This window comes from Rattus norvegicus, chromosome 6 (assembly GCF_036323735.1).
Source record: "Rattus norvegicus strain BN/NHsdMcwi chromosome 6, GRCr8, whole genome shotgun sequence".
In the NCBI taxonomy this organism is placed as follows: Eukaryota; Metazoa; Chordata; class Mammalia; order Rodentia; family Muridae; genus Rattus; species Rattus norvegicus.
The window spans coordinates 45,976,485-46,000,628 of NC_086024.1; the positions used below are offsets into that span (position 1 = coordinate 45,976,485).

A 24,144-nucleotide genomic window follows, 5' to 3' on the forward strand; every position below is an offset into this window, starting at 1 on the left:
CCACGTAGGTTCTGAGGAATCTGAACTCGGGTCCTCATTTTTGCACAGTGCGTCCGATAGTTTTATGTCAGCTTAACTAACATAGGCTAAAGTCATCTGAAAGGACGTAACCTCAACTAAGAAAATGCCACCATAAGATCGGGCTACAGACAAGCCTGGTATTAAAAGCATGTTAAGTACTCCGCCGTAGTTATTGTCTCTTAAACACTTTCTATTAAAGCGACATAAAGCCAAAAACTCACCAAACAAATTTCTCAACAATTTTCACTAAGTGCTCACGAGTTTATAAAAGAGCTCGATTGCACAGCGACAGCGGCCACACTGAGTTTGTCATGTTCCATTCTCTGACAGAAGTGGCTCCTCCCGAGAGCCAGTCAGCTCCTCAGGCACCTCAGCAGCTGCGACGCCATATTCGACATCTGCACGGTCTCTGTGATTCACAGCGCAGCTTACACACTTTGCTGAGTTGTGTCTGTTCTCACCAACGGTCAACTTCAACACCAACTTTATGTCAGGCAGTTTAATCCAATCCTGACACTATCTACCTACAGTTACCCCCACCCCCGACTTCAGAAATGAAAGGCCTCAGTCCAACAAAGACTACTCTCTCAGGTCACTTGCCAGCCATAGCTGGGGTCACCAGAGTCCAGTTCTCTTACCCGGTTAATGTCGTGTATGGCCCCAGTCCCCACCCCTCAGCTGTGGTGGGCTCTTAGGACTCTCAGGGCTCAGGGAAGCACTGTGTTTCCTATCACCATTTATCATAGAGGATGAATGCCAAAGCACAACCAGGCGAGGAGGTTCATCAGCAAGCCTCGCACATCATTTCTGGCACATGGATGTGTTAGTCAACCTGAAAACACCCTGAACTCTGTCATTTACACGTTAATTTTACCTATCAGTCATCTCACTTTATTTTTAGACATTTTACACGGAGTGTGTATGTGTATGAGTTTGTCTGTGTGTGTGTGTGTGTGTCTGTGAGTATGCCTCTGTGTGTGTATGTCTATGTGTGTGCTTGTCTGTGTCTGTGTGTCTGTGAATGTGTCTGTGTATGTATCTGTATATCTGTGTGTGTGTGTGAGTATGTCTGTGTGTGTCTCTATCTGTGAGTGTGTGTATGTGTGTGTGAGTGTGTGTTGTGTGTGTGTGTTATGTGTGTGTGTCTGTGTGTTTTTGTGTGTGAAGATGCCCATATGCACCAGGTACCATGACATGATGACATCTTTGTAGATGTTACAAGACACCTATAGGAAGTTGGTTCTCTCCTTTAACCTGTGCATCCCAAGTCGTCAGGCTTGGCAGCGGGTACCTTTATCCCCGGAGCCAACTCTCAGGCCAGGCTGGTCCTCTTCTCTATTTTAGTTGCTTTGGCTACAGTTAGCTAATATAATCTATTATACTCTCCATAGAGAATCTTCTTCACAAGACACAGGTGATGATAAATGTCACATGATGAATCAAAGAGACGGGGGTGGGTGGGTGGGTGGGAGTCTGTGTCCTCTTCGTGCAATGTTAACTTGACCTCTGTCCCTGAGGGTGCTGGCAACAATCCATGTGATAAACATTTGTAAATCTTAGTTTGTTGAGAAAGAACCTGAAGCGTGGGGGATCCTTGAGAGAGGATGATGACTCATGGGGCTGTCCACCCCTTGAACATGCCCTGGGTGAAATCACAGGTTGGATGATAGCACCCTTGCCCTTGAGAAGCCCACTGTTCAGCCATCAAAAGACAAACCAAAAAAATTCCATCACAGGACACAAGAACGGTCTGGGGGCGGGGGGTCGGAGATGCTGGGGCAGGGGAAGTGGCTTTGGGTTGTTCCTGAGTCACAAGGAAAGGGTCAAAGATAAATTTCCTGGAGGAAGTGAAGCCTGTTGCTTAATTTTGAGGGTCAAAGTGGAGCTAGGACCTATGTTGTATCAACAAGGTTCAGGAAGCTACTATGGAAGACTGGAGTCAAGGCTGAGGCTGGCCTGGAGGAAGACAAAGGTCAGAGGGCAGGTCTTCACATGCAGGGCAAGTAGTTTTGACATTACCCAGGGACTGACAGGAGTTATTCAGAGGCCAAGGGTATCAGACTCTGTGAGAGTGTTAAGACAATCTCTCTCTCAGTAAGTGGAAAGAAAATGGCAAGGAAGAGCCAAGAGGCACAAGACCAGTCAGAGAGGTCAGCATTGCTCTCTGAGACAAAGATGAGGTCTCCAGAGAGAAGGTGCTACCTAGAGTCAGCCAAACTCAAGGGTAAGGACAGGCCACACAAGGGCGGGCAATGGTCTCAGTCCAATGTCCAAGGTCTCAGGCCACCTCACTTTAGTGCAACTGACTAATTGCAAAGGTCTCCACAGACTCCCTCAGTTTCTAGAATCCCTTAGAATGACTCACAAAACTCAGGAAAGCACTGTTATCCTGAAGGGTTAGTTTAACTTTAGTTATTGTTATTGTAATGATGTAGTATGTGGGTGTGTGGGTTTATGCCATTGTGTGCATGGGGAGGTCAGAAACCACCTCCTGGGACTGGTTCTCTCCCTCCACCTTTACGTGGATTCCAGAGATTGACCGGGTGGTTGGGCTTGCAAGGTCATTGCTTTACCCACTAAGCTATCTCCTGGCCTTGTCTGTTCTTGTTTGGTTGGTTGGTTTTTGTTTTGTAGCAAATGGGTACAAATTAGAACTGACCAAGGAAAGAGATTGGGGAGGAACTAGTAGGCTCCCAACAGGAAGCTTCTGTCGTCCTCAGTGTCTCATCATATTGAAGAGTGATGTGCAAAGACAATCGCCACTCAAGGATGCTTGAATGTCTGGCCAGAGCCTCCATGTCTGGGTTTTTTCAAGGGTTCCATTACACACAGGTATAGTTGAACTCAGTTACCAATCCCTTACCTCAGATTCCACATTGCTTTGACCTCTTACGGTTCAAACACCAAAAACCTTCTAATGACACACTGGTTTCTGTGTCATCAATCCTTACCCTGAGTTCCTAGTTAGCTTAGTTTTCTAAAAAGAATTACCTTGTTAGTAACTGTTAGCTGTGGTCCCAAGAGCCCACCACGAATGACACTTGTGGCTCAGGGAATCCATAGGGCTTAGAGGCCCACCACCCCAGGCACCGGCCGGTGAGGTGCTTCAGGAGCTGAGGTGAGAATGCAGAGTGAGGGACATGGGAATGCAGAGTCCTATAAGTCAGGTGAGATGGATTGTGGGATATGGAGGCTTTGAGTATTGGTGGTAGGCTCGTTCGTTGCTGAGCGGAGAGCTGCTAGGGAAGTGGAGCCTGTCATTCTTAATGTCGTCATTGGTTGAGGAGTTCTTGCTGTAGTGGCTCAGCCAAGCACAAGCAGGCAGATGCAGTTTGGACTTGATCGGGCAAGTTTCACCTCACTTCCTTTTTCCGTGTCCTTTCTTTTTTCTCTGGCTTCAAACCTGTCCGTGTGGTGCTGCGACAGACTGGTCCTGCCCTTCACATCACTTTATCCGTCCTCCAGATGAGGGCCTTGTTTTGGTCCTTGGCCCCTCTTTTTGCAGACACTACAGGTATGTAAGCACGAATTCACAGAGGGACAAAACCTTTCTTCTGACAGTCATCTGATGATCTCTACCCTGAGAAGGAGCCTGTCAGAGAGAGAGAGCAACAAGAAAAGGACAAACTAGTTTACCATCAGGTTCATGTGTTGGCTTTTAGAAGACACTCGGGCAGATGGCTTATACACATTATCCTGGTTTGACTGATAAATGTTCCCATGGTCTACGGGATTTGAGTACTTGGTTCCCAATTAGGGGTTCTGTTTGTGGGAGCTTGGGAAGTGTGGCCTTGCTAGGGCAAGTGTGCTATGGGCTAGGCATTGAGGTTTCAACCATTTCTGTCAGATCTCAAAGAAACACTTGGGGGAAATGGCTAGCTGTGGTACCTATTAGCATACAGAAGCGCACAATGGCTTAGTACCTTCGGCCCCTTTCCCCTCTCCTCACCCTCCACCCTAAAACCTCTCACACCCAGGAGCTTCCCTTTCTATCCCAACCCCCAGCTTCTCTTTCTTATATAACCCTGTACTCTCTTGGTCCTCTTGGCTTTCTCTCATCTCTCTTCTCTTCCTCACTTCCTCTCTTGCTCCCCATTTCCTCTCTCCCCCATGGCCCAGTTCACTCTGCCGATCATTTCTAGTCTATTGTTTTCTCTTCCTGCTCTGGATTCTTCCAGATGCCTCGGGCTATCCTCTCCCTCATATCTACAATAAAATCCTTCTCCGCAACCAAACCTAGAGCGGGTCATGTCTTCATCTTCCGTCAGCTCCCAGTGTGCTCTTTCTGCTTTCTCGTGTGTGTTTTAAGGTGTGAAGTGTAAGCAGCTCCAACCACCATGCCTAGCCTGCTGCTCTGCTCCCCACCATGACGGTGATGGGCTCCCCACCATGACGGCGATGGGCTCCCCACCATGAAGGTGGTGGGCTTTTGTCCCTTTGGAACCACACACCCAATTAACTCTTCCTTCTATAGATTCCCTGTCACGGTGTTCTGTCAATAGAAAAGTAACCATTACACACCAGTCATCCCAGCTAAGCCAAAGGGGAGGAGCTTGGGCGCCAGGAAGGGAAGAACCAGCCTACCTCCGTCTTAGGCTTGAAAGCCATCTTAGAGTAAAAACGCATTAGGCTCATTCCCTGTTTATGATTGATCTGTTTCTCAAAGGCTGAGCTGTAACCTTAACCACAAATGGCTCTATACTGCCTGGTTCAGGGGTGGAACTTTGAGTGCCTTTTCTAGTGATTCTCGGTGGCCTTGAATTCCAAGCCATCCCATTGGGCTGATTCTGGCCCCTCAGCTATCCTTTTCCAGGAATCTCCTGGATTCTCCAAAATGGCATACAGGGCTCTGATGACAGTTCTAGATATGGTGAGGCCCTATACCCCCGACCCAGTCAAGTTAGCACCAGCTATAAGAACTCGAAAGTCCATTACAAAATAAAAACACGGGGCCTTGGTTCAACGGCATTCGAAAATTTCAGGGTGCAGACAGCAGGGTTCCTATGGCTGTGTCAGCTGTATCCTGAGGGCTGGGGAGGAAACACTAGGCAAGAGCCCTGCCTCTGCTCTACACCTCCAGCCTCATTTCCAGATGTTATGTTTGTTGTCTGTGGAGGGGGGAAAGTGCTGTTTTTTATGACTCACCTCGTGTGTGGGGGGGTGGGGTGGGTTCCTCAAGATATATTGGGGGATGAGAGACTCGAGGGGAAGAGAAAGTCAGAGACATTCAGAAGGCCCACCAGAGACACTGTGTTCTTTCCATGTTCTAAGTGAGGGGTTTGTCTGCTGATTGGCGAGCCTGGCATTCTGGACACAATTTAATAGATTCTCAAATGCCTTTATTTACTGATATAGATAGCAATTATCAACGTGTGCCTCCTGGCACCTGGCAGGTGTGATGGATTCATTAAACAAGATGTCGAGTCATTCTTTCTTGAAACTTATACTCTAAAGGGGACAACTGGGGCCACTGCCACTGATTTATGAGAGGGAGGAATGTAAGGCAAGGCTGAGTAGAGCCTGAGAGCTGCTGTTACACATGGACAGGAACTCCGCAGACCCTGCCAGGTCCCCCACAAACAGCACATCTTCTAATTCCTTCTGGCTGTCTTATCTTGCTTCCTGAACACCCATAACCAAAGCCTCACAGGTTTGTGACATGAACAGTAGCGGGCTTTTTTTTTTTTTTTTTTTTTTTTTTTTTTTTTTTTTTTTTTTATGCTGGCACAGACCTCCCAATATTTGGAGTGGCAATGACCTGGCAGAGCCAGTGGTGGCTCCGAGTGTCTTCATTAACCCAGAAGGCGTTGCAGGTGCTAAGGGACCTAGCAAAGCCATGAACTCTTCAGAGAACACCTATGTCCATTTGAAAGTGGATCCATGGCTGGATGGATCCACTCAAGGATCACAGTGTTCCCCAAACATGAGCCCCTCCCAGAGCTGACTGTGGCGGGAGTGAAGGAGCCACAGATGACAGCTACTCCCTGGGGAGGTGAAAGCTGGGCTAGAGAGGTGCTGAGGGCATAGGTGATTTGAACAAGCCGGTGGCTCGCACTCCCTAGCTCTAACTAAGCCTGTATCCCAAAGAGCGGCGTCACAACAGCCGCTTGTGTGGCTCTCTGGGGGCTTCCAGAGCAAAGCGCCACAGTCTGATGACTTAAACGACAAAATGCGTTCTCCCACAGCTGTGGAGGGTGGAGGTCCCAGGTCACCGTGTGGGCAGGGTTGCATTCCCTTGGAAATCTGTGTGTGCGCGAGGGGGCGGGGTTCTTCCTGTGCCTCCTAGCTCCTGCTGGCAGAGATTTTTGTGTTTCAGTGTGTGTCTGTGTCCCCTGTGACTTCTGCTCCCTTACTGGAGGCCTCGCCTGTGCTTGGCTCTCCCTCCTTCCTACCCAGATCAGACTGGATTAGGGCTCTGGTGTGTTCCGGGAAGGCAGTAACGACTTCATTTACAGACAAGGTTGCAGTCCAAGGTGTTGAGGGCTCAAGACTTCAGCCTGTCTTTAGGTGAGATACATGTACACTGGGGAGAAACCTGGCCCTGGTTTAAGGGTGATTTTACACGATCAGCCGACATGATGCCTCCCATTGTGATCTCTTCTAGTACCGCAGAGCCCTTAAGCCCAATTCTGAGGGTATTAAGCAGCCCACCTGGTGGTCCGCATCCACAATGACCCCAGAGAGCATCCACCCAGATTTGCTCTTTGGTCTTCTGGAAATCAGACACCTTGCAAGAAACATCTTCCCCTGTCAAATATCAAGAGAGGACTGAACCACAAGGCGGGAGGGAGTTACATGGCGTTCCTTGTGTAGCTGCAAACAGCAGCATGGAGGGAGGGGCTACTGTGTCACTGAAGAAATAGATAGCTCCCCTCTAGGGCAGCCCTAGCTGCTGGTCCTGTACCTCTATGGTCTCACCTAGAGCTTCGCTATTTTGGGGCAGTGGCCGCAGTCGTGTTGGTAGCAGGCCCCAAGTGACAGCAGCATGGGAGAACTCGACTCTGAAGACTTCTCCACGTCGGATGAGGATGAGGACTACGTGTCATCGGGTGGCGAGTACAGTGAAGATGATGTCAATGAATCGGTGAAGGAAGATGAAGTGGATGGTGAAGAGCGGGCTGAGAAAACCAAAGGGAAAAGAAGGAAGGCTCAGAGCATTCCAGCCAGGAAGAGAAAACAAAGTGGCCTCTCGTTAGACGAAGAGGACGACGGCAGGGAAGACTCTGGAGGTGGCAGTAGTGAAGAAGATGAAGAGGAGCAAGAAGGAGGCCTCGGGTCAGAGAATGCAAGGAAGAAGAAGGACGATGAACTGTGGGCCAGCCTCCTTAATGATGTAGGACCAAAGTCAAAAGCAGCCCCAAGTTCACAAGTCAAGGTAGCAGCGGAGACTGAAGGGACTAGTTCAAGTGAACCATTGGTGAAAGCAGGTGAACTAGAGAAACCTAAAGAATCAGAAAAGGTGACGATTACCACGGTGTTTGACTTTGCTGGCAAAGAGGTAAGGGTGACTAAGGAAGTAGATGCCACATCTAAGGAAGCCAAGTCTCTCCTCAAGCAAACAGAGAAAGAAAAACCACAGGCTCTTGTCACTTCAGCAGAGACACCACTCCCTGCTGGGTCAGGGATAAAAAGAACAAGTGGGATGAGCAGCCTTTTAGGAAAAATTGGAGCCAAGAAACAGAAAATGAGCACCCTTGAGAAATCCAAATTGGACTGGGAGAGCTTCAAGGAAGAAGAAGGGATTGGTGAAGAGCTGGCCATCCATAACCGAGGGAAAGAAGGGTACATCGAACGGAAAGCTTTTCTGGAGCGCATGGACCACAGGCAGTTTGAAATTGAGCGAGATCTCAGGCTGAGCCAAATGAAACCTTGACGTTCTGGGGAGAATTCGTAGCAGCTTAATTCTGTTAACAACGTGAGCTCTTCCGTGTGTCTGTGAAATCTCCAGTGATCTTCGTCGTGTTTCCAGCAAGTCCATTTTTCTACATTGCAGTTTGGTTAATGTATCTTAATCTCACCTGGTTTCATTTTACTTTTTAAAATTTGTTTTTAAATAAACAAATAGAAGCCCTCTGTGAGGTTGGTGAAAGGGGAAGAAAAAAAAGAAATAGATAAGGAGGAGAGACTAAATGGGCAGTGCCCTGGGCTGGTTGCGTACTGGCCTCTCCGTTTTCATCTAAAGACTCTATTAGGGCTGGGGGGAGGGGAGGGGAGAAAAAAAAAAAAAAAAAAACCACGGACAGGGGATTGTGGCCTCCAGGAGAACAGGAGATAGAAACTGGTCTAGTAGGTCAAGGACCCCAAAGCAGCAGCTCTGGAATGTTCTTGCTAGAGGCCAGGATGCAGAGAGAACTGGTTCCTTGTTATCTCATATCCCTGCCTGGGAGCTACAGTGAAAAAGTCTGAGGAATCCTGAGAGGAAGCAGCTGGACAGCTCATTGGTGCGGTGCACCAGCTGCACAGAACCCTCCCCATGCTTTGCCCCAGTTTCTGCCATCAATCCCACAAACAGCACCGTACCACTAGTATCTTGAGGGCATCCCATATTCGGGGACCAACATTAAAACTCTTTTTCTGTGGCCTGTAAATTTCATTCATTGGCTCGGGGCAGCTATAGCGGCTGTTGAATTTTCTGAGACCCATCCCTGCTCCAGGCTCAGCAAGAGGCGAGAAAGGCTCCTTTGAATTCAAATACACCCCAAAATATCCTGTATCATCCTAGGCTCTGAGTCCTACGTTTGGCCTCTTAGCAGGAACACTGCACGAAGGGCACCGGTCTCAGGAACTGCTCGGTGACAGTTGCCAGGAAACGGAGACAGGGTGGATCTGGGTTTTCTGGGCCCCGAGGGTTATTCTGTTTCTAAATCCCTGTTATTTTTTTAAAATATAAAACACAATTATGAGCACAAAATTGCTATCTCTAATTTTTGCTATTGTTCCCACAATAGCTGTGTCCAATGGGGTCAGGGGTCCATTGGGAGAAGCCTCGTCAGGACCCCTGAGGGAGCCTGAGTGGGACTACTGATGGAGGAGCTTGGGCTGCCGGAGCTCAGAGGGCCCTCAGGGATTTGAGAAGGAAGGAGACAGAAAGACTCCTGGGAGGCTGTGTGGGGAGTCATCCTGTGATTACAGGAGGCTCAGGAGCAGTTGAGTAAATTAGAGGCCTGCCGTGAAGGGTGCCCTGAAAGACAAGGCAGGCAGCGTCCAATAAGGGGGGCATTCTGCTTCGGCACTGGGGAGGCAGGGTCTGCTTGCAGCTGGTGGAGCCCAAGGCTCTGTGCCACAAGACCCAGATCAGGGAGGAGACAAGAATCCCACCCCAGGAGGAAGATGGGGGAAATTGTGAACCAGAACATCTGTAACTGAGGTAGGAGAAGAGAGGAAAGGAAGAAGAGCTCAAAAGAGGCAGGAGGTTCATGCCTGTAATCCCAGCACTTGAGAGGCTGGGAGGAGGGAGGACCTACTGTGAGCTTCAGGCCAGCCTGGGCTACAGAGGGAACCCTGACTCAAAAAACCATGGAGAAGAAGAAAGAGTAGGGGGGAGGATGACAGTACCTCGTCTCTTTCCTGCTACAGCCTCTTCTACCGTCTTGCCCACTCCCACCCCTTCACTGCCTCAACCAGAGACCAACACACACACACACACACACACACACACACACACACACACTCCACAAGTTTGCCCCTTCTATTGCTCAATGGTAAAGACCCTAGGTGTGCGAGATTGGGGCAAGATTGGCTACCAGTAAATTTGAAAGGAGACTGTAGCAACTGCTCTGGTTAAAGAAAGGTTTCCCCAGAGTGAACGTGGCCTGGAGGATCAGTGGATTGGCGTGCTGAGCAGAGAACCTTTGCAGATCTAGCCTTAAGAGCTCTGAAGCCCAAGTCTCCATTGTACCACTTAGGAAGACTGAGGCCAGAAGCTGGGACCAGAACCCAGCCCTCCCGTCCCTGTCCCCTGCCTAGCTCCCTTCTCTGAACTCTGTCTTCCCCTGGGGCAATAGCACAGACACTCACCCCAAGCCAAGGGAGAGAGGAGAGCAGAGGTCTGTGGAGAGGCTGTTCAGTAGCCATCTTTAGATTCTTTGTAGTGTGTGAGAGCAACTTCAGGGCCAGGTCGGGTGACGTATGCCCTTAATCCTAGCACTCAGGAGGCAGAGTCAGGAGGGTCTCTGTGAGTTTGAGGCCAGCCTGGTCAGTTCTAGGCCAGCCAGGGCAACACAGTAAGACCTAGTCTTAAAAAAAAAAAAGCAACTACAAAGGTACCATAGCCAGGTCACCTATGGCTTTGTGTATTGACTTCCTTAAAAAGAAGGCTATAATAGTGATTAAATTTCTCCACATCAATAAACATTATCCAAAAGCAAAGTTGCTAAGACTTTTTTATTTTCTAATTTAAATGTTTAGTGGTTAAGACGTCCATGCTCTCTGGCTCACATTTGGCTCCCTGTTGCCAAATAATCCATGAAAGAAAATCCCCCTGTCCCCACTCTCACTCCACACCCCACACTCCCACCCTCACCCTGAGCTGACCCTGTTCCCCTGTGACTTGGACCGGAGGTTCATAGGAAGAAACTCTTTGGAAGTCAGGCCTGCCTAGGACAGAGGGGAAAGCATGGCTGAGCCCTTTGAGGGTCGGGTGCTCTGAGGAATTCCATGCCCATCGTCCCTCTGTCCGTGTATCAGTCTGTCACATGGGGCACTGGGGCCGAGGCAGATAGCTTTTCCCCAGTGATAATCCCTTCCTCAGAGAGAGGATCAAGTGTAACTGTTCACATGGCTCCTGGAATAGACACCACACTTCCCAGAATGCCTTGATACCCCGGAAAGCCGCATGGCCGACTCAATCCAAAGCTTTGCAGGACAGTGCATGTCTAACTTCTGGGCCATCCCTTCAAAGAGAATTGGTTAGCCCCACCACACACCTTACTCCTTCCTGCTAGCTGGAAATGGGATGCGGTTGTTGGAGATTTGCAGCCACGTGAGACCATGAGATGGCAGCTTCCTGCTGAACTTGACAGAACGGCAAGTATGGAGAGTCCTGGGTCCCCAGCAGATTGTGCAAACTCAGCACGAGCTCTGGTGTGTTTACCTCTAGGCTTTTACAGGCAAGAGACAAAAAAAACTGGGTCAGCGAGATGGGGCAGCATGTAAAGACACCTGCCACCGAGCTCGGGGACCCGAGATTGACTTCTGGTTCCACTTGGTGGAAGGTGAGAACCCAGTGTCACAAGTTGTCCTCTGACATCTACATTCTCATTCTCTCTCTCTCTCTCTCTCTCTCTCTCTCTCTCTCTCTCTCTCTCTCTCTCTCACACACACACACACACACACACACACACACACACACACACACACTCTACAGTGAGCATTTAAAGCCCTGGGCTCTTTCCACAGAGCATCCCTGCTATTAGAGAAGGCTGCTAATATTTATGGATTGTCTCCGACTTGCCAGACATGTACACATACTTTAATTAAACTTAATGCAATGCAGCTTCATTTAATTTTCCTCCAAACCCTGAAGCGTTAGTATTATTAGTATCCCCATCCTATGGATGAAGAAGCCAAGGCTCCCAGGGGCTGAGGAGCAAATACACACAGTGAGTGCCAATCTGGTGGCCCCTCACCTGCTCTCCCCAACTTCACCCAGCATCTTCCTGTCTCCTGATGCATCAAATTCGCTTCGGAGGACAAGAGTCTCACCCGGTTCATTTTGTTTCTCACCAACCTCCCACTGGAGATGAAACCCAGAACCCAGGCCATTTCTTAGGGGTTTTGAATGAAAACTTAAATCAGACTTTAATATCAGTAAATTCTTTTCTTTCTCAAGGAAAAAAAAAGCCCATCGTCAGCTATAATAAATCCGCTCATTACCTTTATTACAGTGATTACCGCTCCCGCCACTGTAATTGGCTTCTCCGAGGTTTTAGGAGGAACTGTGTCTTCAAAGGTCTGTGCTTAGACACGGCCTTATTTGGAGCTGAACTTGGCTTTTGTGGCCAAATTAGGAGCCTGGGTCCTGGGAGAGGCGAGGGGTGAGGGAGGAAGACCCCACAGCCCAGGAGTCTGTGGCCACTACATAGCCTTGTCCGTAACATCCATCCCAATTGCACATCGTCTACTGTACACAATGGTGTCTTCTTGGACAGGCCTCAGCTTGTCAGACAGAGAAGGCTTCTGACGGGTCTGTGTGCTCTGCAAAGCCCATCCCAAGATGGCCAGCACTCTGCAGGTGCTCGGGCTGGTTATGGGACACAAGAGAAGAGGTGGGACAAAGAATGCAAAGGCCTATGTTACGGTGCTCACTCCCCAATGACCTCTGGCAGAGGCATTTCCTTTTGTCAAAGGGATGAATAAATGTATTTGGCAATTAGTGGTAGATGCAGCTAAATGATGAGATGATGAAAAAATAAAAGTCTCTGTACGTTGCTGGGGCCTCAGTCTCCCCTTTCTCCCATGGGTAGTTTGGACAGGTTGGTGTTCTTATCCTGTGGATACAAACTCCTGTCCACCCTGCCACTTGGAGTCTTACTGACACATGTGACCGCCTGTGCCTCTATTACACTAGCTCATGAGTGACAGAGAAAGGCACCCTCCTTAGACTACTGTAGGTTGGAATCCTGACACTCTGTGTGACTCTGGGCCAGGCCCAGCTCCCCACAGTTCAAAGGTGATAAGTGTAAGTCACTAGCAGTGCAGACAGGCTCCTAGCCCAGCAACCTGTCAGTATCAGCATGAAGCACTTCGCAAGATTCAGAGAAACCATAGCATGGAGGGTAAGTAGCCAGCTAGCAGCCTGTCTGTCCAGTACCTTGTGAGCCTCAGTTGAGTGCTATGAAGGAAAAATAACCCCTGTCCCATGCAGGACAGACCTCCAAGTGGCTATTTACTTGGCACCCCTGCTTGGGCCACTTGCCTGGGATCCTCCTGGACCTTCCACTCTTACCTTTGTAGGACCCACCTACTGCATCCCACTGCTCATCCCACCACCATTGGAGGTGCCTCTCTTTCTGGAATTGGAACAAGACAGAGCTGCCCTTGACCATGGTGTTTGCGGACTGAGAGTAAAGGGGTAGCCCAAGCCAATGTCTAGGAAGATTCCCTTCTGTGTAGCCAAGATTTGGGGTGGCTCCTGGGGACAGTAAAAATGGGAGCCACAAGCTTAGCTTTTGCTCCAGTGTCTTAGGCATCATATTCTCTCTGGGACTCTGTCTCTGTCTCTGTGTCTGTCTCTCTCTGTCTCTGTCTGTCTCTCTTGTCTCTTTGTCTCTCTGTCTCTCTCTCTCTGTCTCTCTGTCTCTCTCTCTCTCTCTCTTACACGTACACACACACACACACACACACACACACACACACATAAACTTTAAGACAAGACAATGATGCTCTTCTAACAAGGTTGTGGTCCACAGGAAGCTGTGTATACAGAAGGCTAAGGCTGCACAGTGCCAGGTATGCAGCAGGTACTCATAAAGAGGGCAAAGGCAACAGCTCTAATAATCAATAGACTATAGTGATCATGGTGACCCAGTCAATGTCACTGTTTGATAGGCCAGAGATTCATAAACCAAGGTCCAAAGACAAGGCACGGACTGGCCTCAGCCTTGCATCTTGCCCACCCCAGTCACCTCCAGTCAGCTTCTCCCCTCAGGGTCACAACTACTTGTCTTTGTCCTTAGCTCTTCCTTTCTAGCATCTTTAGTGTCCCCACGCCCAACCTCACAGTTCAGTCTCTACCCATCCTGTGCCCTGCACAATCCTAAATAATATTGAACTTAGTGGCCCCTGCCTCACGGTAACTCCCAAGCCGTATGTCCACAGTCTCTTCAGCCCCAACCACGGGCTCTTTCTGGCAGAGGGACACCTCCTGACACCCTTCTACCTCAAGCTGTCTATGCTCAGGACTACACTTCTCCCTCATGTCCCTACACGGGCTCTGGCTTCTGCTAAGCTTGGATGCTCTCATGCACCGCAGCCCAGTGTGAGCTATTCCTCCCGGTCTCGCTTTTTTGGTTTGAGAGGATCTTTCTGTAGCTCCTCTTCCCTGGCTTCCAGTCTTCCTCCAGCTACCCAGTCCACATCAGAAGCCATCATCTCTGAGGGTGGTGGCACGCACCTGTAACCTCAGCCTAAGCATAGGGACTGAAGGTTCTCAGCTAACCTGAGCTACACAGCGAGAATGGAGCTCAACAAAATAAAACAGAACAAAGGTCCACTAACATCCGCCCTGACTTGAGTGCCTGGCTCCCTGCAGTACTCCACACCAAAAGGACTCTGCTTCAGTCCTTTGCAGAGTCTCTAGACTAGGACTTCGCATTGGCTGCCTCCCTCCCAACCATGCCTCAGGACTGGCCCTCCTTCAGATGGAACCCTCTGCCTGCCTGGCCCCACCTGCTCAGCTGTTATCCTGGGTCTGTAGAGTACTCCGTTCTGGGAACCAGCTCAAGCCTGAGCACTTGTCGGGGTTTCCCTATCACCGAGGCAGAGAGCTTTTGTGCCTTTCACTACATGGGCCCTGCTATGATTAGAGATGACTAGTTAAGTGTGTGTGAAATGTGTGTACCCAGTGTATAGCATACACGTGTGTGACAGCAAGTGTGCCTACCACATATGTACAGAGGCCAGAGGAAACCCAGAGATGCCTGGCTCTACCATTGTCCCGCAGAGTCTTTTGAGTCAGGAAGGGTCTCTCACTGACACTAGAGCTGGGCTGGCAACCACAAACCCCAGCCTCTCTGCTCTCCACCTTCGCTAGGGTTACGGTGCAGGTACACATGTGACCGCAACCGAAGCCCCTCCAGCACTGCAGTCTGCACTCAGGTCCTCACACTTGTGAACCCAAAAATCACTTTTGCCCACTGAACCTTTTCTCCAGCACCAATTATGGGAGGTGATATAAATATTAAGTCCTCTTGTAGTTAATCCCTAATTAATTATGCATAGTGTTCTGTTGTGTTTCCTTCTTTTCTTCCAGTATTTTCCTATGGGTATAGTTTTCATTCCAAAATTGTATCATTCGCATATATAATCTGCATCCCTCCTTTCTCATTTATGTGTGTTTCTTTTCTTTTCTTTTTTTAATTCCTATTGATTTGATTTGTTTTTGTTACACTGTGTGTGTGTGTGTCTCTCTCGGTGTGTCTGTGTGTATGTATGTCTCCATGTGTGTGTCTGTGTGTACATATATGTATACATGTGGCAGTTAGAGGACAACCTGCAGGAGTGGGTTCTTTCTTTCCACAGGCTGTAGGGATACAACTCAGATCCTTGGGTTTGGTGAGCGTCTTTAACCATCAGTACCTTTACCTGCTGAGCCACTTTACCCAGCCCTACACTTCTTTCATCTGTTTATTTTACAGTGTGAGCATTTTCCTAGGCTGTGAGCTCCTCACCCATTCAGTGGATGTGTTTTTTTCATTCCTCCGTTTGTTTAACAAATATGTGTCTGAGGTTCCGTAGGACATGGTGGCTCCCCCAACACTGACCAAAACAGGTTTAGCTCCGGCCCTGGCATGGGCTCCAACCTACTAGGAAAGCTGGGTCATCAAGATGAACAGGATGCTGCAGGGTTATCCAGAGTACATGCTCACAAGAGTCCACAAAGGAGTGGTGTCTGCAGAGATTAGAAGCCTTCACAGAAGGACCCAAGTCAGGCCGCGGCTGTTGTGGGTGTGAGGTAACATTTTAGGTGGAATTGTAGCTTCCCTGGAGAAAATGCATGTTCTCTTTGCACAGGTGTCAATTAAAAATACCATCTTGGTTCAGGGTGGGAAACTCCCATTGCTGGGACCCCACCTGCCTTGAATCTCTAGGTTTGTGTGTGTGTCGCCACAGTGTCTGTAAGTTCGTCTGTCCATCACTGCTCTGTCTAGGAGACACTGTTTCCTTGGAGTCATCCACAAGCTCCACTAGCTCTTACCCTCTTTCCACCTCCTCTTCAGTATGGATTCCTGAGTATTGGTTCGACCAAAATGTTCTATTTATGGCCAAGTCTCTCACTCTCTGCACATTGTCGAACTGTGCATCTCTGTGTTAATTTCCAACAACTGCGAGAAGAAACTTGTCTAACGAGGGTTGCAAAAAATACACTGATCTGTGGGTACAGCAGTGCCATTGGGAATAGCTTACCGCTGTGTTTCTTTAGCTGAACAATAGTAGTAGATTTCCCCTGAGGTCCATGACCTGTTGTTGAGTCTCAGGTTCTTGGCCACTTTAGCCATGTCAGGTTCCTGCTCACAGAGTAAACTTTAAATACCATCAGAAAATGACTGGTTACTCCCATAACATTTGAACCACTTGGCACCAGTATATCTTGCAGACAGGTCAGTGTTGTAGGCTGCAGGGTTTGTTACAGGGTTATATATATTATATCATATATGATATGATATCATAATATATATCATAGCACACACACATATAATATAACTAAATCACACATCTATATCGTGTGTGTATGTGTGTGGGTGCATGTGCATACACACGCATATATGTATTCAGACGCTTCTACACTATTAGGTTTTTGCATGGTTTCCACATAGTCTACAGTGTTAGTTGTTCCTCCCCACATCACCTCCTTTACCCTCCTCTCCCATCCCCTCCTTATTAATACCCCATTCTAGTTTCCCATTTGTCTCTCCATAACAACATATTCTATTTCTCCTTCCTTAGGAGATACTCTCCTCCCCCTGGTACCTAGCCTCTGTGGTTATTTGGATTTTAACACACACATCAAAAATTTAAAGGCAAATGTCCACTCCAGGCAGTGATGGTGCACACCTTTAGTCCTAGCACTTGGAAGGCAGAGGCAGACAAATCTCTATGAGTTCTAGGCCAGCCTGGTCCACAGAGCAAGTTCTAGGACTGCCAGGGCTACACAGAGAAACCATCCCAAAACCAAACCAAAACAAGCCAATATCTACATATGAGAGAAAAGTACAGTATTCATCTTTTCTAGTCTGAGCCACCTTACTCGAGATAACTTTTTCTAACTCTGTCCATTTATGTGCAAGTTTCATGATTTTGTTTTTCTTAACAGCTGAATACTATCCCCTTGTGTAATGTACCACATTTTCACTATCCACCCACCAGTTTCTGGATATCTAGGCTGCTGTCTAGAGCATCAGTGAGCACAGATGGGCAAGTGTTCCTATAGCAGAATGCACAGTCCCTTGGCTGTGAGCCTAAGAGTGCTATAGCTGGATCTTAAGGGAGATGGATTCTCAGATTCCTGAGGAGGAACTGCCAAACTGATTTTGACTGTAGCAGCCATTAATCTTGAAGAAGACAGGCCAAGCACTTTCTCTACCTGGAAGGGTAAGACTGCACAGTACCTAGCAGAATCCACCATCAAAGTAGGGCAGGTGCACCCTCTTGGACCCAGCCCCATCTGATGCTCCTACTGGAGAGCAAGTGCCATGGGTGTGATTTGCCCACAGGGAGGAAGCTCCTCTCACTCCAGTATCACTGACGACGCCTCTCTCTGGCACGGAGAGAGGAAAAGCTGATGGTTTCATCACCCAGAAGCCTGGCCTGGGAACTGTCTTTGCCTACATGCCTTCATCTGCATCCAAGAAGAAGCTTTTAAGGCCAATCTCCTTTGGCAGAGGTGGGGAGGGAGACAGAATTGAGAGGAGCTCTGCAAACTCAGCAGAGTCAGTGGACTCCATGCTGCATTGCTGGGGCCAAGGTGGACTCAGCCAGCTCCCAACTGTAGGCTGTGATCTGTGTCCTCTTGGTGTTTTCAACCCCCTGCCTCCAGCAGAATCCTGACTGCAGTCAGAATGGGAGCCTGCCCAGTGCAGGTTAACTCTGAGTTGAGGCTACCTTCAGTGTGAATCCACCCAGCAAAGGGACTTGTATTTCCCCGGGGTTCCACATAGCCCGGGCCAGTCACGCACTCAAATCTTGGACAATGAGACACTTTAAAAGGGTTTGCTACTGGGGGACTTCTGGGAGAGAAGAGACAAAGGTGACTAGTGCTCTTAGGTCCCGCTTTAGACTTGGACGGGGTGTCTAGAGTGCACAGTGGCCATTTTGTAGCTGTGAGATGGGAAGGGCAGAGGTGATAAGAGACGTTTAAAACAACCTAGAAGCTGGGCATGATGTCACATGCCTGTATATCCCAGCCCTTGGAAGATGGCAGCAAGAGGATCAGGAGTCAAGGCCAGCCTAGACTACATGAGACACCCCCCACCCCAACAAACAAACAAGAGAGAGCCCCAAAGCCCTGCCTCTTCCCAAGGACATGCTGAGCATATAGCCCAACATTCCTGACTTTTACCTCTGAGTTTTCTCATTATTTTTCATTATATTTTAATTATCTCTATATCTGTGTGTATGTGTGTGCACACACATCACAGTGCACTTGTGGAGGTCAGAGGACAACTTTCAGGAGTCAGTTCTCTCCACTTTCAGCCCACAGGTATTGTGCCAGCTCCAGACTTTTTTCTTTTAATGTAATGCTAAGTTCTTACTTTCATGCTTTTCTACTCAAAGGGGTATCTCTAACCAGTTGTGTCTCCCAGATCACAGTGGGAGCAAGTACTCTCTTGTTCTGACAGGTGTCATGGTCACCCTTTCTCTGGAGAGCTCAGTCATAAAATAAATGTGCACACGGAGTAGAGAGGTGGAAAGAAGCAACAAACTGAGCCCCAGATATTTCACACAATAGAATCAGAAATAACAAAAGCTAAAACTGTTATGTGAAAGACAGAACAATCTCCTTCTTTCTTTCTTTCTTTCTTTCTTTCTTTCTTTCTTTCTTTCTTTCTTCCTTCCTTTCTTTCTTTCTTTCTCTTTTCATTTTTGTTGTTGTTTTTTTGTTCGTTTGGTTTGGTTTGGTTTGTTTCAGGTTTTTCTGTGTAGCCCTGGCTGTCCTGGAACTCAGTCTGTAGACCAGGCTGACCGCAAACTCAGAGATCTGCCTGCCTCTGCCCCCTGAGTGCTTGGATTAAAGGCATGCACCACAGAACACAAACTTTAAAGTGTATCCAGGTAACAGAAAACTAAGAAAAACTGATTTAAAAAAATAATGATAACAAAATAGAGCTGTTTTTGCTTCGTGTGAACACGATCTCACTACGAGTCCAGGATACCCTCAGACTCAAGACCTTCTTCAGCTTCTTGGCTGCTGGAATCACAGATGTGTGCCTTCGCACCCACCTGAGATTATATAGGAAAATAAATATAAATATAATTACCAAACATTGAATTTAATGGATGAATTTAATAGCTGATTAGATACAGACAAAGGGAAAATCAGTGAACCAGAAGATAGGCCAGAAGAAATTAATCAAACAATAGTATAGGAAGTCCAAAAAGAAAGCATATCAGAGAATCAGAGAGAAGAAAAGAGAGTAAGCAGTCTAGACAGACTAGGATAATGTAGTGGGGAGGGGGAAACAACAGATTTCTGCTAGACTCCTTACAAATAAAATCATCTAGCCCAGGGGATGTTGGGAATGGAGTTCCCATCACTTCCTCCATTCTTTTTGTGTTATAAATGACAAACTGAAGGCTCAAAATGCACTGGTGCCTCCAATGCCATTCTGACCCCTAGCAGAAATGTGTTGTTTCTCCCTCCCCACCACATTATCCCAGTCTGTCTTGGAATTTAGTCTCCATATCCACTTTGAGTTTGATGGAAAACATCAAATTTCCCATCTCTGGGACCTTTGCTAGACTCCTTAAGGAATGTCAATGATATTATAAATTGCTTGCGTGTCAGTGTTTTATATAGTTCATCTCACTGAAGATGGAAAAACTAAGGTCAGAGAAGATGGGGAACACAAATGGTGTCTTCAGTCAATCCAGGCCTAGTAAGGGGTCTCCTGGCTCTAAGCTGGGCCTTCATCTACCACCCAGATGCTCACTTCCTGGAGATGGAGGACGCAAGTTGTTTTGTTCTCAAGTTGTTGAAGATATTTCAACAACTGTTTGTTACCATGGACCAAGTTATGTAAAAACGCGAGCGTCTCCGCAGCATCACAGAGGTGACATAGAAATAGAGATAGAGACACCCAACAGATCAAAACAGCCCCAGTTACATAACCACGACAGCACTCGGTGAATCACTGCCGTGTAATGGGAAAATCAGATTGGTCACTAGGAAAAGTAAAAGGATCTAGAGTGAGTCACGGGCCCACCCTCCGGTGGAGTCTCTGAAGGGCAGACACCTGCCCGTTGATTCAGAGTCTACCCTTTGTCTTCCTCGCTTCCACATCGGAGTCTTGGTGTTTCACAATGGAGCCTCGCTAGGGATGTAAATTTCCAAAGAGGGATGGGCTGAAGGGGAGCCCCACACTCTGTCTCTGGGCTAGTCTGGAAGGTGGGCTCTGCGTCAGTCAGTTCCCATTTAATTACTGGTGCCATAGCATCAATAATGCCACCTGCCTTTCCAAAGAGACCTGGGCTCCTCCTGATGGGTCCTGGTGATGACTCAATGCAATAAGTGTCATCCCCTTGATGGAGGACAGACGCCACAAAGGTTCCCAATGTTGAGCAGAATCTCAGAGTCAGGAGGAAAAGATTGTGGCTGAATCCCCGGGGCAAAGCCACTTTAAGGCCCGCTTTCTTCTAACTTGCCTGGGAGGCCTCCTTTCAGACTTTTGACTGCCTTTGTGCATAGTGCGGTTCTCCCAGGGAAGAATGAGTCCAGAGAGAAACATGTGCTGGAGCCCACACTCATAGCACAGCCGCTGCCGAAGCCGGTCGCTCCTTATCAGAGTGGGACAGGAGAGTTGAGATGGGAACCAAACATCGATTTTGAGAGGAGACCTGATCCCTTAAAAAAATTTAGAGGTAAGCAAGGCTTGAATCTACCTGCTACTCTTATTTTGATTAACTTTTTGAGACCCTGTGGATAGTTCTAGAAGGCAGCCTTGTACTCAACACCATTGTAGAGTACTCTGGAGAGATCTCCCACAATCCTTTTCTCTGGTTTGTGGTGTATGGTGGAAACTCACCTGGCATTTTAGAGACTCTTGTTCCCCTGGTGGATTTTCACATCCCTGACAGATGCCAAGTCAACAGGGGATCCACTGAGCCCTGAGGAGAAACTAGCAGATACTAGTCCTCTTGGAACTGGAGTTGTAGGAGGTTGTGAGCAGCTATGTGGGTGCTGGGAACCAAACCCAGGTCATTTGCAAAAGCACCAAGTACTCTTAACTGCTGAGCCATCTCTCCAATCCCCACTGCACACCTTCTGATGGCCAGGTTCAAGCATGTGCTCAAAGAAGCTGGAGGAGAGGTTAATGCTGGAAAAGCTAGCAACTTAGCAGGGAGAGCCAAGGGAGCATCTGGGATGTTCTGATCTATGAGCTGTTTTGTTGTTTGTTTTTTGTTTGAGTGTGAGCATGGGGGCGGGGAGGGAGTTGGTTTGGTTTGGTTTGATTTTTCAAGACAGAGTTTCTATGTATAGCCCCGCTGTTCTTATTTACTCTGTAGACCAGGCTAGCCTCCAACTCACAGAGATATGCCTGTCTCTGCCTCCTGAGTGCTGGGATTTAAAGGCATGCACCGCCCTCCCCCAACCTGTGAGCTGGGTTTTATGAAAATTTATTGAGCTGTCCCTGACACGGGCTCTTTGATGACCTGTCATGACAAAGATTCTTTCCTGGGCCAAACGTGAGCCAAGGTCTAACTAAGCCTTTTCCTAGGCCCAACTATGCATTTCTTTGTAAAATCCAGTATTAGTAAAGATCTTTGATGAGTTGCTGTGCTTAATACTCCCTAACCTTGACCTCCAAGCATCCTTGATATCTGATGGGGTCCTCATTCTTGATCATATTCACAGAGGATGTCTGGTCACTTAGACCCACCTGTAATGGGATCCCTCTAAGTCTGACACATTTCTGCGTGTGTCTGGGTCTGTGGCTCTACATTCCCATGTGCCTCAGCAACTCCCTAGCCCACCAGAGCGCTCTCTATAGAGGTTCCTGTGCCTGCAGAACAGAATAGAATGGACAGAGTAAAGGCCCCAACACTGTCTTAACAAATGTCACCGCACAGCCTAATTATTTCTTTAATAGCTATAATCAATATAATTTCAGGACAGTGTCTAGCTATGTAGCCCAGACTCTCTTTGAACTTGTAATCCTCCTGCCTCAGATTCCCTAAAGCAGAGGTTAGAGGCATGCACCGTCATTTCAGGTTAACACTATTTGTTTAAAATATATATATATTTTTTTTTAAAAAGGAGTCAAGAGAGAGCTAGCAGGCAGCAGGTGGGTGGGTGGCCGGCTGGCACGGAGGGAGGGAACGACCAAGCGGTGAGCAAGCCAGCGAGGGCACCTGGGTCCCAAGGGCAGCAGAGATTCCTCAGCCCCCTCCAGTGCCCTCCCCGGAGCCCACAGCACCTCCAGCACCCAGCGGAGCGAACTCGGTCTGGCCAGCCATGGCCTGGTTGCTGAAATTGGATCAGGAAGTGAAGCTCAAGGTTGATTCTTTCAGGGAGCGGATCATAAGTGAGAAGACTTGGTGGCAAAGAAGTTATTAGAACTTGATAGTTTTTTGAAGGAACCAATCCTAAATATCCATGACCTAACTTAGATCTACTCAGACATGAATCTCCCAGTCCCTGACCCCATTCTCCTCACCAATAGCCACGATGGACTGGATGGTCCCACTTACAAGAAGCACAGGTTGGATGAATGTGAAGAGGCCTTCCAAGGAACCAAGGTGTTTGTGATGCCCAACGGGATGTTGAAAAGCAACCAGCAGCTTGTGGACACTATTGAGAAAGTAAAACCTTGGGGCTGGAGATATGGCTCAGCGGTTAAGAGCACCGACTGATCTTCCAGAGGTCCTGAGTTCAATTCCCAGCAACCACATGGTGGCTCACAACCATCTGTAAAGAGATCCGATGCCCTCTTCTGGTGTATCTGAAGACAGCTACAGTGTAATCATATATAATAAATGAATAAATCTTTAAAAAAAAAAAGAGAAAGTAAAACCTGAGATTCCGCTGCTGATCGAGAAATGTAACACGGTTAAAATGTGGGTTCAGCTCTTGATTCCCAGGATAGAAGATGGGAACAACTTCGGGGTGTCGATTCAGGAGGAAACAGTTGCAGAGCTAAGAACTGTCGAGAGTGAAGCTGCATCATCTCTGGACCAGATTTCTAGATATTATATTACAAGAGCCAAATTGGTTTCTAAAATAGCCCATGTGGAGGGCTGTCGCCACACTGTCACAGAGATCGACGAGAAAGAGTACATCAGCCTCCGCCTCAGCATCTCAGAGCTGAGGATGTCACGCTCCATGACATGATCCTGAAAAACATTGAGAAGATCAAACGGCCCCGAAGCAGCAAAGCAGAGACACTGTACTGAGGCCAGGGCCAGGGCCGGGGGACTTTGTGAGTCTGGATCAAGACCGACATTGCCTTGGTTTGTTATATGACTGATGGGGAAACTGGCTGGAAATAGTAATCACACCTCTCTGTTTTTAGTTAGAGTCTAATGAAACTCTCATCTAGTTCTGTGAGGGAAAAAAAAAAAAAAAAAAAAAAGGAGTCAAGGCCTCTCTACTTCTAAGGTTCCTCTCACTGTTTATAAGTTTACCAGCTGTCCCCATCTCTGCCGGTGACGCAGTAATTTTGCAGTGCAAGAGATATTTTTGGGGACAGATGTCTGTTATTCTTCCGTCTCCAAGGCCAGGGAGGCCAGTGGAGGGGGTGATGAGCTTTGCTTTTCCTGTTGGGGGCACATCCTGTTGGAAACTTGGCTGTTACAACCTCTCAACCAGAGCAAACAAACAAACAAGTCATACCTCACCTGCATCCTGCTGCACAAACACATACACACACATGCACACACAAATGCATTGATACACATGCATAAATACACACACATGCATACACACGCACACGCATATATACATACACATGCACACACACACTCACATACAGGGACACCCACACATGCATACACACCCTACTGTTTTCCTAGGCTCCTCTCTGTATTATCTGTAGTACTGCTTTCCATCGCTATGATAAAATATCTGAGATAATTAGTTTATAAAGAGGGAAAGAGTCTTTTGGCCTACAATCCCTTGGCCTTGACTGCTTTGGAGATTTGAGGTCGTCATGGCAGAAGCTAGGAGATGGAAAAGGATACACAGTCAGA

At 47.9% G+C, this 24,144-nt stretch overlaps 1 protein-coding gene and 1 pseudogene across 1 annotated transcript; both read left to right on the forward strand.

Moving 5' to 3' along the window:
• The first annotated feature begins 6,898 nt into the window (after nt 1-6,898).
• On the forward strand, nt 6,899-8,099 carry Cfdp1l1 (craniofacial development protein 1 like 1). Its single transcript, XM_039078182.2, has one exon. It carries the CDS (start codon nt 7,007-7,009, stop codon nt 7,892-7,894), a length of 888 nt encoding a protein of 295 aa, XP_038934110.1. The 5' UTR covers nt 6,899-7,006; the 3' UTR covers nt 7,895-8,099.
• A 14,312-nt stretch (nt 8,100-22,411) lies between these two features.
• On the forward strand, nt 22,412-23,468 carry Psme3-ps2 (proteasome activator subunit 3, pseudogene 2; annotated as a pseudogene).
• Nucleotides 23,469-24,144: the final 676 nt, after the last annotated feature.